The sequence below is a fragment of the Candoia aspera genome, chromosome 1, assembly GCF_035149785.1.
Source record: "Candoia aspera isolate rCanAsp1 chromosome 1, rCanAsp1.hap2, whole genome shotgun sequence".
Classification (NCBI taxonomy): Eukaryota; Metazoa; Chordata; class Lepidosauria; order Squamata; family Boidae; genus Candoia; species Candoia aspera.
This window is the reverse complement of record NC_086153.1, coordinates 271336680-271351400: the sequence shown is the minus strand read 5'-3', so window position 1 is coordinate 271351400 and position 14721 is coordinate 271336680. Positions and strand designations below refer to the sequence as shown.

Sequence of the window (14721 nt, the reverse complement as noted above, 5' to 3'; positions counted from 1 at the left end):
CATTGGGGGGTCAGGGGAGGCGCGAAGGAGATCCCAGCTTCATGCAACCATCCCCCGTCCTCCCACCCAGACCGCCGGCGGAGAGGGGCTGGAGATGGCTCCGGGATGAATCTCCACCCCGCAGGGCTCAACCACCAGTGTCCCCACCCTGAAGAGGGAGAACTACTGTAACCTGGGGCCCAACCACTCAAGCAGCCACCGATTCCGCTCCAACAGGAATAGGGGTGAGAGACTTTTCTGTCAAGTTTGATGGGGATCCAACCAAGTTATCTTTCTTTCTGACTAAAAGTTACATGAGGCAGTTTGGAGCATACTTCCCTTCTGAAGAGGCTAAGATAACTGCCATTGCCACCAAGTTGAAGGGCCGAGTGGCTGACTGGTATGTTCAATTAAGTGAGGCTGACTCCCCTGAACTTGAGTATTTCGAGGACTTCATGTGGGCATTAAAGCTGCATTTTGAGGATCCTCTGGCCAAGGCAAGAGCTAAGAAAGCACTGAAGGATCTAACCCAGGGCCAGCTGTCTGTAGCTGATTACGCCCTGGAGTTTAAGGCTTTAGCTGGGAAAATCCCCGACTGGTCTCAGTCAACCTTAATAGAACGGTTTAAAGAGGGACTCAACCAGGACGTCCTATGGTGGGCGTTGTGTAGAGACGACCCAGAGTCATTGTACGAATGGATCTGTCTGGCCGGCAAGGCTGAGCATGCCCAGCATACCTTCATGCAAACCAGATGACCTGAAAAACCACCAGCCACCATGAGGGGACCCCGAAATGCTGCAACTGCTGCCCGGCCAGGCTATAGAGCCTGGGAAGAGGAGAGAGATCAGCGCTATGCGAGGGGTCAGTGTCTCCGATGCAGAAAGGAAGGGCATCGAGCAGCTGATTGCTCAAAAGCCAAGGCTGGAGATCGAGCGGGCAAGCTGCCGGACAAATCACTGCCCCCCTCGTGGCGGATGACAGCAGCCAAGGGTGCAGCCGACGCTGAGGAAGTATTCTACTTCCTGGGAGAGGCTGAAGATGACTCTAAGGAGCCAGCGGGAAACGCCGGCCACCTGCCATGAAGAGCGCCTGCGGGCAGGTGGGGGAGGATGGGCGTGAGGATGCTATGGTGAGTGCTGACTGTCCCACTTTAGCAGTAAAAGTGAAAGTGGGCTCCCGCACAAAGACTACAGAAGTCTGAGCTTTAGTTGACTCTGGGTGTTCCAGGTGTCTAATTCACCCTGATCTGGTTGCTGCTTTGGACCTGCCTAGCTTCCCCCTCCAGCAGCCTTTGATCTTCACACAGTTGGATGGTTCAATGGAGGGGGGCGGCGGCAACCCATTTCACTGGAACTGTCGCAATGCAAATGGGAAGCCACCGTGAGACTTTAAAATTCGTAGTGGCACCTGTTGGCAATCCCTTGGTAATTCTGGGGATCCCCTGGTTGACCTATTGAAGCCCATATGTAAACTGGGAACACAGAACTATGACTTTTAAGGATGGGTTTTACCAAGCTCCTACAGCGGAGAGAGCTTCACGTGCGGGAGTTGGAAGGGCTGCAATCGCCATGCCGCGCCCTAGCTTGGCACATTTAGAGGGCTTGCCTGATTGATACCAAGACTTTGCAGACATTTTTGGGGAAATGGAAGCAGATCAGCTACCCCCCCCATCGGAAAACTGACTGTGCAATAGAGTTGGTTCCCAACGCTCAATTGCCCAAGCCAAAAATTTATCCAATGACTCAGAAGGAGCTTGAGGCATTATGGGACTTTATTGACAAAAATCTGTCAAGGGGGTTTATTGAACCTGCAAATTCCCCAGTTGGGGCCCCTGTGCTATTCTGGGAAAAGAAAGATGGCAGGCTTCGACTCTGTATGGATTATTGGGGGTTAAATTCTGTCTCAATTTGCAACAAGTACCCTCTTCCGCTCATGAAGGACATGTTAGCTCACTTGTCTAAAGGCAAGATTTTCTCCAAGCTCGATCTTCTTGAAGCCTATTTCCGCATCCGCATACGAGCTGGAGATGACTGGAAAACCGCTTTTAATTGCCCACTGGGTTCATTTCAGTACAAAGTCCTCCCTTTTGGGTTGGCAGGGGCGCCCGGAGTCTTCATGCAATTGATTAATGAAGTATTACATGATCATTTGTTTAAAGGGGTCCTGGTTTATTTAGATGATGTTCTCATTTACACTGAAACCGAGGAGGAACACAAACGCCTCCTCAGACAGGTGTTAGAGATGCCAAACTTTATGCCAAGCTTTCCAAATGTGAGTTTCACAAGACCCAACTTGACTATCTGGGCTATAGGGTGTCTGACAAGGGCATTGAAATGGACCCTGAAAAAATTCAGGCGATTTTAAGTTGGGAACGTCCCCGCACCCGGAGGCAATTGCAAAGTTTCCTTGGGCTCAGTAATTACTATCGCCAATTTATCCAGGGGTTCGCTGAGATTCCTTTGCCCCTCACTGATTTACTCCGTACCAAGGGCTTGGGGGAGACACGCAAAGTAAAAAACCCTGGGGCAGTGCTGAATTGGACGCCTGAATGCCAGGCAGCATTTGAGAAGTTGAAAACCCTCTTCACTGCTGAGCCTATTCTACAGCACCCCGATCCTGAACGCCCCTTTGTGGTCCAAGTTGATGCTTCTGACTCCTCAGTTGGGACTATATTGTTACAGAGAGATTCTGAAAATCACTTAAAACCCTGTACTTATCTGTCCAGAAAATTTTCTGAAACCGAACGCTGGTGGCATGTTTGGGAAAAGGAGGCTTTTGCTGTAAAAGCTGCTTTGGAGGCCTGGTGTCACCTCCTGGAAGGTGCTAAATGCCCTTTCGAGGTTTGGACCGATCACAGGAATTTGGAAGCCCTCCGCACCCCCCGGCGTCTCAGTCCTAAACAAATTTGCTGGGCTCAATTTTTCATTCGCTTTCACTTCCAGTTAAAATTTATTCTGGGAAAGAAAAACTTTCTGGCCGATGCTTTGTCAACATTTACCTCAGGACCTTGACCACATGGCGTATGTGGTTGGGACTGTTCTCACTGAACCACAACTAGGCTTAGCTGCTGTCACTCAGAGCCAGACCCGTGCGCAGGCAACCCCGCCCCCAGCCCAGTCTGGGAAGCGGAAAGTGCAAGTTCCTTGCCAGTTACAGAAGGACTTTCTCCAGGCGCTGAAATCTGACACTTGGTTGCTAGCTAATAAAGACACTGTTTCTTTTGAAAACGGTCTGGCATGGGTGCAACACCGCCTTTATGCACCCGAAACTTTAAGACCTGACATTTTACAGCGTTCCCATGATGATAAACTTGCTGGGCATTTTGGTTTTGTTAAAACATTGCATTTGGTTCGTCGTCAATTCTGGTGGCCTACCTTGAGACACGATGTAAAAGACTATGTGGCTTCCTGTCCTGTTTGTGCAATGTCAAAACATAAGGGGGGGAAACCACAGGGGCTTCTGCAGCCTGTGGCCAGCCTGTCCCGTCCCTGGGCTGAGATTTCTATGGATTTTATTGTAGATCTTCCTCCCAGTCAGAAGAAAACTGTCATTTGGGTTGTAAAAGATTTTTTTTCCAAACATTTCATTCCATGTGCATCCATCCCATCTGCCCCGCAATTGGTGCGCCTATTTCTCATCCACATCTACCGTCTCCACGGTAGCCCCTCCCGTTCGATCAGTGACCGCGGGACACAGTTTACTTCCCAGTGTTGGAAATCATTTTTAAAATTGATTGACACCAAACAGGTGCTGTCCACCTCATCCCATCCTGAGACTGATGGATCTACTGAGATTTTAAACTCCACCCTTGAACAATTTCTTAGAGCATACATTAACTACCATCAGGACAATTGGGTGGAGTTGCTGCCTTTTGCTGAAGTGGCTTACAACAATGCTGTCCATCAAAGTACCGGGCAAACCCCTTTTCGTGTGGTTTCTGGTCATGACTTTGTTCCCATCCCTGAACTGCCACAACCCCCTTCCCAAACATGTTCTGCCTCTGACTGGGCTGTTAAGCTGGCTGATTCCTGGCTGGTGATTCAACAAGCTTTGGCTGATGCCCAGGCTGCTTATAAGTTTCAAGCTGATAAGCATCATTCCTTACAACACGACTTCGAAGTTGGGGATCACGTGTATCTATCTACCAAATTTATCAAGTCACCACAACCCTCTAGAAAGCTTGCTCCCAAGTTCATTGGTCCTTTCCCTATTGTTGGTCTTATCAATCCAGTTACTGTTAAATTGGACCTGCCTCACAATTTGAAATGCTTGCACCCTGTTTTCCATTGCAGCTTGCTCAAGCCTGTCCACTACTCTTCCTGCTGGCATCCCCAACCTCCTCCTCCTGCTCCGATCATGATTGACAGCCAACAGCACTTTGAGGTCAAGGAGGTCGTTGATTCTCGCAAGCTTCGCGGCACCCTCCAGTATCTGGTCCGATGGAAACATTTTCCTCATCCTGAATGGGTGTCTGCTCGCCACGTTAATGCTCCTGATTTAATTCTCCGTTTCCACTTGGCTTACCCTTTGAAGCCTGCTGCTTAGTGTTTTCTTTCTTTTGGGGGGGCAGTATGTCATGTTCACTGTTTCAATGTGCACTGTACATTGTAATGTTTCACATGCCATGGCGCTGACACGTGTTTCTGTTGGAAGGGAGCTGCTGTGAAACCTTGTACCAAGCTCTGTATCTATGTTCATTACAATGGAATGTGTTTGGGTTATGTGCTCTGTTCAAGGGCTTTTCCCGCAGACAGGAAGCCGTTAGGAGCACCTGGAATTGTGAACTTGGGAAGATTCTATGGGGGGAGGGATCTCATTTGCACCGAGGGTTTTTAGTTTGCGTTTGGCGCACTTTTATCATTCTCAGCTTTCTTTGTGATCCTGCATACTATTCTTTAATAAATCAGATATCTTTGAATTCCTGCTCATGAGTCTGAGAGTGTTTTAGAATAGGCAATCATTACAGTAGGCTTACTATTTTCTTATTTTGATCCTATGTGAAAAAGGCCTACCTCAGCTGCATAACAAATGCTCCAGGACAAGTGGGAACTTGCCTCCAGGTTTAAGATGCTTTCAGATCTTGGGACTGAAAAGGGTATAAGTGACTTATCAAAGAGCCTTATGGGGCTGTTCACAGGCCAGTACTTGGGCATCCATAGGGAAGGACTCAAAAAAATCAAGATGGCAGGCACAACTGTAGGTTTGAGGTCCTGACCCTTTTGAACATGTGTTGTGTGGGTCACATATACACAAAAAGAGGGCAGGGCTTCAATTACATGGTCACATCCACTATCTTCACTTTTTTTACCCTTACCCCCACAGATACCCCCACCAATACTGCGTGAGTGCTTGCTTCTTTGATTTCATTTACTGAGCCTTGCCTATGGCTAAGATAAAATCAGTGAAATCAAGCTGATTTCCTTGTTTCTTCCTCTACCTTCTAAAAGAGGAAATTGTCCCAGAGAATATCAGGAATTAAAGAGTCTGAAGCTTAAGTGGAGTTTACCTCACAATAGATAACAAGGCAGATGGAGCTATCAATCACCGCTAATTCTTGCATTCATGAGATATCTACAGTTTCTTTCAGGAAAGCATGATCAGCCACATCCTGTCCTAGGTCTGTTAGCATGTGATAGACATTGACCCCAATCTTGTGTGTCTGTCTCTCTCCCCACCTCCTTTTCTTTCATCTACATCTCCACGTGGTCTCCATGGAGCTACCTTGTACACTTTCTTGAATTTATGTGCAGGTGTATACCGAGAATATTACCACTGCTGCATCTATTTGGTTCTGAATAAGTTACATCCGTCAGTTGCTAGATTCCAATCATGGGAGTTGTCCCACAAGTCTTTTGGAACAAGTTCTCCTGTGTCATTTGCCAGAACCTGGATTTGCTAACTGCTGGCTCTCCCATGAATCCTCTAAATTTCCTGGGCTGCTGACAGAAGATGGTGCTCTTGCTAATGGTTATGTTATAAAGAAAGCCTGTTCTGTTGGGATACATTACGAGCCAAACATTCGAGAGAGCCTAATATTTTCTGTAAATTATTGTTTGCTTACTTGAATATGAATTTCCAGTACTTAGGAAGGACATTACATTTTTAAAGTAAATAAATAAATGTGCTCATTTGGCTAAACAGGTCCCTCTATGCAGTGTTAGTGACTGCCAAGCAGAATTCTTGTTATCATTATCTTTCTGGAAATAAAGCTAAGATCTTTTACCAAGCACATTAAAAACTGGCAGCATTTGCTAATACCCTTCCAATGACATGCAGCTAATGTCTCTAATCCAAAAAAGCCAGATAAATGTCGGCTAGGTTTCAAATAAGACTACTGAAGCTGGGCAAGGTTTTACTGTCTTCATTTAGAACTCTGCCTTCTTTAAAACTTAACTTTTGTAAGGTGCTCAGCTATTCTAGTGATGGGTGTGATATGAAGAGTGTCACTTAAGGAAATACGTCTCAAAGTCTAATTATTGCAGATTACCCCAATGTTTTACCTTCTAAAGGTGTTAAGATGATGGACATCTGGTGGACCCAAGAAAAAACCCTCACCTTTAAAAATTACAGGAAATGTAGATTTATTTTTTAAAAAACAAAAAATAACAATCTACTGATTCTCACTCCAGAAAGGCTGGCAATTTGAGCTTTTAAGCCAGCTTTCCAAAACTGCAGGTCCTCAAGGCTTGCATTTCACAGGTACATCACTTAGGCCAGACATAACATTGGTGAAAGAAAAGGATATAATTAAAACACATAGTCTGCACTGTAAAATGAAATCCAGAAAATGGAATTTGTCCCAATCAAATCGCTATGAACATCAACTCTTTTAAAAACTGTTCCTTGCATTCTGTTAATTAACTGTTTATAATGATAGGGCAGATACATGCTCCTGCTCAATTTTGAAATTTGGAGTTAATAACACTAATGTCTAATAGATAGTATGTAAATCCTGATAGCTGCTGTTGGATTGATTTGCATTTTATCTTCCAGAAATGCATGCAAATATGAGATAAAAGAAGATTAGAAGTGAATCCTATATTCCCACTGCTAATGTCACTATCCTCACAATGCCCATCACACACTAGTAGTAACCCATTTCAAAGAGACAGATCTAGGTGCTGGTCGCTACCTATAAAGCCCTACGTGGCATAGGGCCTGGTTACTTGAGGAATTGTCTGTCTCCCATAGTATCTGCCTGGTCAATTTGATTTTGCAAGGTTGGCATGCTCTGGGTTCCTTCAATTAAACAGAGTCATCTACTGGGACCCCAGAAGTACCCCTTCTCTGTAGCATTGCCTGCCTCCTGGAATGAGCTTCCTCCCAAGATCTGGATGGCTCCCACTCTGCGGTTGATCAGAAGAGCTGTGAAGATCTGGCTCTTCACCCAGGCCTTTGGCGAGGGAGAGTGAGACACCTCACTTCATTCCATCTGGTCTGTCACAGCTGCCATCTTTTATCTTTATCTTTTATTGATTTTATTGTAATTTCTTTGTTTGATTGTTGTGAGCTGCCCAGAGTTTTTGAGAGTGGGGCAGCATACAAGTTTAATTCATTACCATCATCATCATCATCATATCTGGAAGTTTACCCTAATGGCAAAAAAGGAGGATGATCTGGAAAAATAGTAGCAGATATGAAACTGGAGAGCATTGAAATCTCAGCAAGAGAGCCAATTTTCTCACCTGTTGGCACATTTAAAAATTGGTTCACTTCTCTGGGTTCAGCTTTGATTACAGGTTGGGTAGTCATTTCTGTAGGAGCCTGTAAAACAATAGAGAAAGTACTTTAGTTAAAGACTTTTTGCATTTCTTGCCTTGAAGAATCATGGATTTCCCTACAAGATCACATCATTTGCAAGGACTTAATGCATTTTTGTATCTTGCCATTTGCTTCTGGAGCCAGGCTACATACATCTCAGGTTTATCCTGAGACAATAGGTCTCCATACAAGGATGGTGGGACCTTCACCCTTCTAGAGATCACCTACCCTCTATTGTTACTATTCACCTGCATATTATGGTATGTAGAGGTGGGCTTATTTTTTTTTTTCCCGTGAGTGGCATTAACTTATCCACATTGCATGATAGATAGAAAAGAATCCTGAAGGAATTTGATTTTGGGTGCTTTGGGATTCGGACTAGTAGCCCTGCAAATCAGGTGCTGATAATCTGCTCCTTGCACCAACTGGGCCTCTGGTCAGAAGAGAAAGCTGCAAGCAGCCTAAGTTGGCAATAGAACACACCAAAATATTCTGGTGTATCAAGGGTCATTGAATCCTGTGCCATTGCCTGAAATGTACAGAGTGTGTTATAACCTCTCAGTATGGACAACATGTCACTGAAGGAAACTAGTAAAGTATCCATTTATACTTCCACAATGGGACCTTGTCTGCCTCCTGTTTCTTCTGCTTAAGCATTTGCCATTTCTCCAGACATTGGTCACCTTATAAATTGGGTAGCCTTTGTACATTGTCTGTGCAGAGCCTGTGCTCTTCTATTGAATCATGGCAGTTCCCAGATACATGCATACATGCTATGGTGCAAAAGCTGCAGCTTAGTTATGGCTAAACCAACAGAGATAAAAACTGTGGTGAATACCAACATGCCTAGTGATTGCAGCCACTATTTTTGTAGGGTTCTTTTTCTGGTCATCCTTTTTTATCAACTTGCATACTAAAGATTGATCCCATATGGGCATATGTTTCCCATATGGAAAACATCCAAATTTGTTTGCTTGTTTCCAGAGAAGATACAATAAAAAAAAGAGAGCATTTGGGCAAAGAAAAGTGAGCATCGTGCACATGTGATAAAGAAGTGCATTGCAGAGACAGCATTTCCATAACTGACAGTCATTTTTGCCATTACCTCCTTCCTGTCCCTAAAAAGGTCCCCTTATCCAGATTCAGTTCTTTGATTTGTTGCAATTTGCATAGGATTCATTTGCAAAAACTTTGGTGATACAGAATACTCTCTACTGTTCACTGGACTTTCTGCAGGGCCATTTAACAGCTGTTTCTGATCGAAGGAGATGAAGAATTAACATTAATTCCCAGCTGCACCAGTGTGATCTTCTCTTACCAGCCTTCTTTTTCCACCAAATGCCAGAGATTTTTTTGTTTTCATTAAACAGATATATTTCACACTGTCTCAGACTGTAAACACAGCCTGGCAAAAGAAGTTAATATGGTTGTCAAACACACACCACATGGATCTGCATTTGGAAATCCAGGGAGTTCAAAGTTAAAGCAACAGAGGAAGATTTGTGTACAAGTTTGATTTGAATGGTGGCCTTGTTTTTATCCTCTTACTTTTATCCACAGTAAGTAACAGGAAGATAACCCACAATTGAGTTTAAATGAAGGGAGTTCTCTTACTTCACAGGGGAAAGAAAGAAGGCTGTAAAAATAAATGAGAGACTGACTCTAAATCTCATCTTTCAAAGTGCAGAACAGGTGATTTTATTGAGTTTTACACACCATTCATTTTCTCAACCCTCTAGGCCACATCTGATCACATATACCCTTTGAAAATAACCCCATGGCAGTGAAATACAGTGGGAAAAAATTACTACCATATCCTTCAGGACATTCCTTGAAACATCACTAATTTATGCAAATATAAATTGAAGTTATTTTGAGGAGAGGGATGTTGTACTGTATGATTTGGGAGCAAGGAACAAGGGAGGGTATTTGGCACTCTGAGTCAGAAGTTCTCAGATGCCTCTAGTTGACACCCCACAGACGTTTGCTGTTCCATTGGTCTTCCCAATAGCAATGGTCAGTAGAAGGGGGGAGGCTGTGCCATGCCTATTGGAGGTACTCAGTATGCCTCTGACCACCATAGTGAAACTGGTGGAAGAGGGAAAAGCAACAAAAAGGAGGGAAGAAACTGGGAAAGAGGTTGAAAAGACATCATGAGTTGAATCTGGCCCAGGGACTATTGATTCCTCATCTTGCAACATATATTGCCGCTTTCCCCAAATTGGTATTTTACAGATGTGCTGGACTATAAGTTTCTAACACTTGATAGCTATTCTGGGAGTTATAAAAGACTTCACATTGACAAGGTTGCTACACTTTACAGTATATACAGTAAGCTGGTGAACCTTAACAGTCCAACAGATGCAACGGCTTCTAGGAGGAAAGCAACCTATAAGAAGACCAACTCAATATGTCTAAACCAAAACTTGATTTGTTTAAACTTTGGCATCTCCATTTCAGCTTCTTGAATACTATCCTGGATTTATGATCTTTGAAAAGCATCTTTGAAATGTCATCAGCAATAAAAATTGTATTTTTATGAAACAACAAAAGAGAAGTTGTTCAGTAGAAAATACCTCTTCTTCTGCAAAATCACTAGCAAAGGATGAAAAGGTTAATGCAGTCATCCATGTTAATGTTTCCTACTACAGATTAAGGTTGCTATAGTAACTAATCATTTTGGCCGGGTGAAGAGGTTGAATTTAATTGTCTCCTTTTCACGTGCTTGATGGCTGCATCACCTGGGGGGGAGGAATCTGCCCAGACTTGTTTTTAGTTCCTCTTTCCTTTCGTGCAGACATGTAGAGAGTCAAGCTGCTCTCACTGAGAGCCCAAGACTTTTAAATATGTTTTGCTTTTGTTTTGCTTTCTGTAAATACATTATTTTTATAGAAATGCCTGGTGTGTGTGACTTTTCTGATCTCTCCTGGGCCAAAGGCTTTCCCAGCAATCTGCCAACAATCCAGATGTATTGAACAATAACTCCCAATATTCCCATTGTGCCTCGTGGTGATGGGAATTGGTCAAATATATAATTGCAGAAGGCTGGACTAGTACATTAGAAGTTTTGTCTCTTCTGGGAAATTGGTCACCTTGTAATTATTAAATTTATTCCATTTCGGAATAGAAAAAATTGAGTTCTCCATCATCCAGGTGATTTCCATTATTTGTAGACAAAACAGTTATAAGCTAGAAACAAATGGGATGGTTAACCACTAGGAACTTTTGCAGGAGTTTCACTTTATAGTTTCTATTTTGGCTGTATTTTTGCATTTATGCTGATCATAACAATCCTGTCCACTGTTTGGACTAGCAACCCTAATGAAGTTCAATGCAGTTCCCATAAAGTTTGCCATTTCTGAATCAGCATCCAAAGCACCTTGTCCAATTATGCTTCAACTGTCCACTTTCCCCTCTGCTATGTCACTTTTTAAAATGTGGTTATTTCAAATCAGCAGTGATTAAAATAAGGAACAACTAGCCATTATTTTTATATTTTACCTTCCATCTTGTAGTAGCCCTTCCACTTAGAATGAAAGACTGAAGAAATTGCCAGAAATGCCAAGTTCTGAAGTCCTGATGCTCTGATTGTCCCAGATATTCTTGGCTCAATGAACTCACCTCTTTGGGGGCTGGCAACCTTTGCAGTGGGTTAAGATTCATCATGGGAACTGCATGAGCTGGCAGCTGAGTCTCAGGTACTTCTGGCACCATGTTCTGCTCCTGCTTCACCATGATGGAACATAGCTTGTGCTGGAGGGACCACATACCATTTTCCAATTCTGGGAACAGAAGCACATCACCGTCAGGTTGTACTTGCTCTGTGATGAGAAGCACTGTACCACATAATGGGGTGCATCCTCTTCCATGGCAGAAGAAAACCTGAAGGAACAGGGATCTTACAACTAGTTAAGCACCACAATAAGCTTTGTTGTTTCAGAACAAAAAAGATATTCTATTAAACTCTAATGTAGAGATATGCAACAACTTCCAGGCTGAAGCCTGCACTAAACCTTTGGTATAGGTGCCAGGAGTACACTCCAAAGACAAGTAGTTTTGGAAATGAATCTTAATTTCATTTGACATAAGCAGTTATTTGAACATTTCCTACCTGTCACAATAAAAATGACAATTTTGTAACGCCTTTTGGAGGTTTCTGAGATCACACCAAAGGTTTGAGGGGGAGAACATGGAGCCCCCTGACTTCAGGTTGTGCTCCTCTACTCTAAAAAACATTTCTTCTCAAGAACAAAATTGTGACTAACTTTTGGTTAATAATTGGTTCAAGTTAGTGTATCTGAACTGCACATGTCCTTCCATGCTTGAGGTAGGATTTCTTACATAATTCCTCCCCCCTCTGATTTCTAAATCAGGAAGCCAATAACTCCAAATGCCATGTCCTTAATGGACAATGTTCAGTGTAATTATATTGGAAACTTGATGCAGCCCAATAGTGATGATCAGAGACACTGAAGACCTTAAGAAAGACAGGAAATTAATTGGTGTGCTAAGGAATACAGTCAGCATATATTGTGCCAGATTCTGTTGAAAAGTTAATTTCTGTGAAATTAAAAAAGAACCAGGTCTGGCTCAAAGGTTTATGGTGCCCCTAGGCCACATTGATTGAAGATGCCACCTCCCACCAATGCAAAGATCTGCATTTTTAGAATGATTTGGAAGGAGGGGCAGCATTGGTGCCTAAGGTTTGTCGTCCCAGGCCAGTGCCTACTCAGCCTTAGCCTAAAGCTGGCCCCTGGACTTGTGATGTATTAAAGACTAACTAACTATGACCTCAGCTTTCATTAGCTAGTTCCTATATCAGCCTGACTATCTTGGCTAAGGATAATGGGCAATAGTCCAACAGACTGAAAGGATGGCAGATTATGGATACTGTCCAATGTGATGAATTATCATCTTGCTCACAAAAGTCTTATTCTACAATAAATTTGAGTCTTTAATATCCTGCTGGTCTTTGTGTTATAACTAATGGACATGGCTACTCTTCTAAAATTTGCAAAACTAATGCTTAGTGTGATATTGAACACTGTAATATATTGTTATTATTATTGTTATATTTATTGGCCACCCATTTCCAGTGGACTCTGGGTGGTGCACAAAACTAAAAGAGACAATTAAAAATATTAAATCAACAGACAGCCCAGACTAACATGCTTTAGTAACAAAACCCACAAAACAAAACAAGGGCCTTTAAACAAATAACAAACATCAGTCCCAGGCCTGGGACCAAAGCCAGGTTTTCAAAGCTTTTCGGAACCCGAGGAAAGGGTGCCGTCCTTATCTCTGGGGGGATGCTGTTCCAGAGGGTGGAGGCTGCAGCAGAGAAGGCATGCTTCCCTGGTCCCACAAGATGACAACATTTAATAGAGGCAACCTGGAGCACATCCACTCTGCTGGAACATACCGGGTGGGCAGAAATGATTGGAAATAAGCTGTCCCTTCCAGGCCCTATGCCATATAAGTGCACACTGAGTTGCACTCAGAAGCCAACTGGCAGCCAATGCAGCTTGCATTGCAGTGGTGACACATGGGCACACCAAGAGGCTCCTGTTACTGCTTGCACTGCTGCATTTGGAACCAGCTGTAGCTTCTGGGTGGTCTTCAAGGGCAGCCCCATATAGAACACATTGCAATGATCCAATTGTAAGGTAACCAGGGCATGAATGACTATCTGAAGGGCCTTCCAATCGAGGAAAGGGTGCAACTGGCACACAGGATGGACCAGTGCAAAGCCCCTCCTGGCCACAGCTGCCACCTGTTCTTTGAGCAGTAGATGCGAGTCCAGAAGGACCCCCAAGTTGTGCACCAGTCTTGACTGGGGAAGTGCAGCCCCATCCAAGACCAAAGATGGTGACATTCCTGACCCAGGGGCCCTAACAGCCAGAGTCACTCATTCTTGTTAGGATTGAGTTGAAGTCTGTTCTGCCCCATCCAGTCCTGAACAGCTTCCAGACACTGGGTCAATACATTGAAACTTCACCTGTGCTGCTTGGGGTGGAGACATAAAGCTGGATATCATCAGCATACTGATGATACCTCACCCAAATTGGTGGATAACCTCACTCAGTGGTTTCATGTAGATGTTGAATAGGATAGGGAAGAGTGTCGAGCCCTGAGGCAACCTACACATGAGGGGGTGTAGACGCAATCTCCCTCCCCCTGAACACTTACTGGAATGGACCGCTGAGAAAGGAGGTGAATCAATGAAGCACAGAGCCTTCCATTCCTAATCCCTACAGCCAGTCCAGAAGGATACAGTGGTTGACAGTATCAAAAGCCGCAGAGAGATCTAGAAGCACTAGGATAGATGCACCACACCCATCCCGGCTTTGCCAAAGGTCATTGACAAGTGTGACTAACACTGTCTCTGTACTGTACCCTGGCCTCAAGCCAGACTGAAACAGGTGGAGATAATCTGTTTCCTCCAAGATCCTCTGTAGCTATCGTCCAACCACCTTTTCCATAACCTTTGCCAGAAAGGGAAGATTGGAAATTGACTGATAATTCTCCAGCAGGGAAGGGTCCAGTGATGACCTCTTGAGGAGGGGGCATACCACCACCTCTTTCAAGGCTGGTGGGGCCACCCCCTCTCAAAGAGGCAGAAACCACTGCATGAACCCATCCTGTGGTCACCTCCCAGACTGGTTTAATAACCCAGGAGGGGCCAGGACTTAACAAACAGATGTCTGGACTAACAGACAAAAGGACCTTGTCCACTTCCTTGGGCATAACAAATTCAGTCCAGATAACATCACAAGACTATTCCCTGGGCAACTCATTAGGACTTGCCCAGTCGGAGTCCAACTCCAAGCAAATCTGAGCAACTTTGTCTGCCAGATAGCATGACTATTCTTTACCATGGCCCTGGAGATGATCCTGTGGCCCAAGTACCCCTAATAAGGAGCAGGTCACCCTAAACAGGGCTTTTTGTTGTTTATTCGTTCAGTTGCTTCCAACTCTTCG

At 44.1% G+C, this 14721-nt stretch overlaps 1 protein-coding gene across 1 annotated transcript in view; it reads right to left on the bottom strand.

Annotated features, from left to right (window-relative positions):
• The window catches only part of CREB3L1 (cAMP responsive element binding protein 3 like 1), a 133083-nt gene that overhangs the window by 45902 nt on the left and 72460 nt on the right, over positions 1 to 14721 (bottom strand). Inside the window, exons 3-4 of the mRNA XM_063289667.1 lie at positions 11362 to 11522; positions 7665 to 7743 (exon numbers count right to left, since the gene is read on the bottom strand). Of these exons, the coding sequence (XP_063145737.1) occupies positions 7665 to 7743; positions 11362 to 11522 (240 nt within the window). The remainder of the gene's footprint in view (positions 1 to 7664; positions 7744 to 11361; positions 11523 to 14721) is intronic.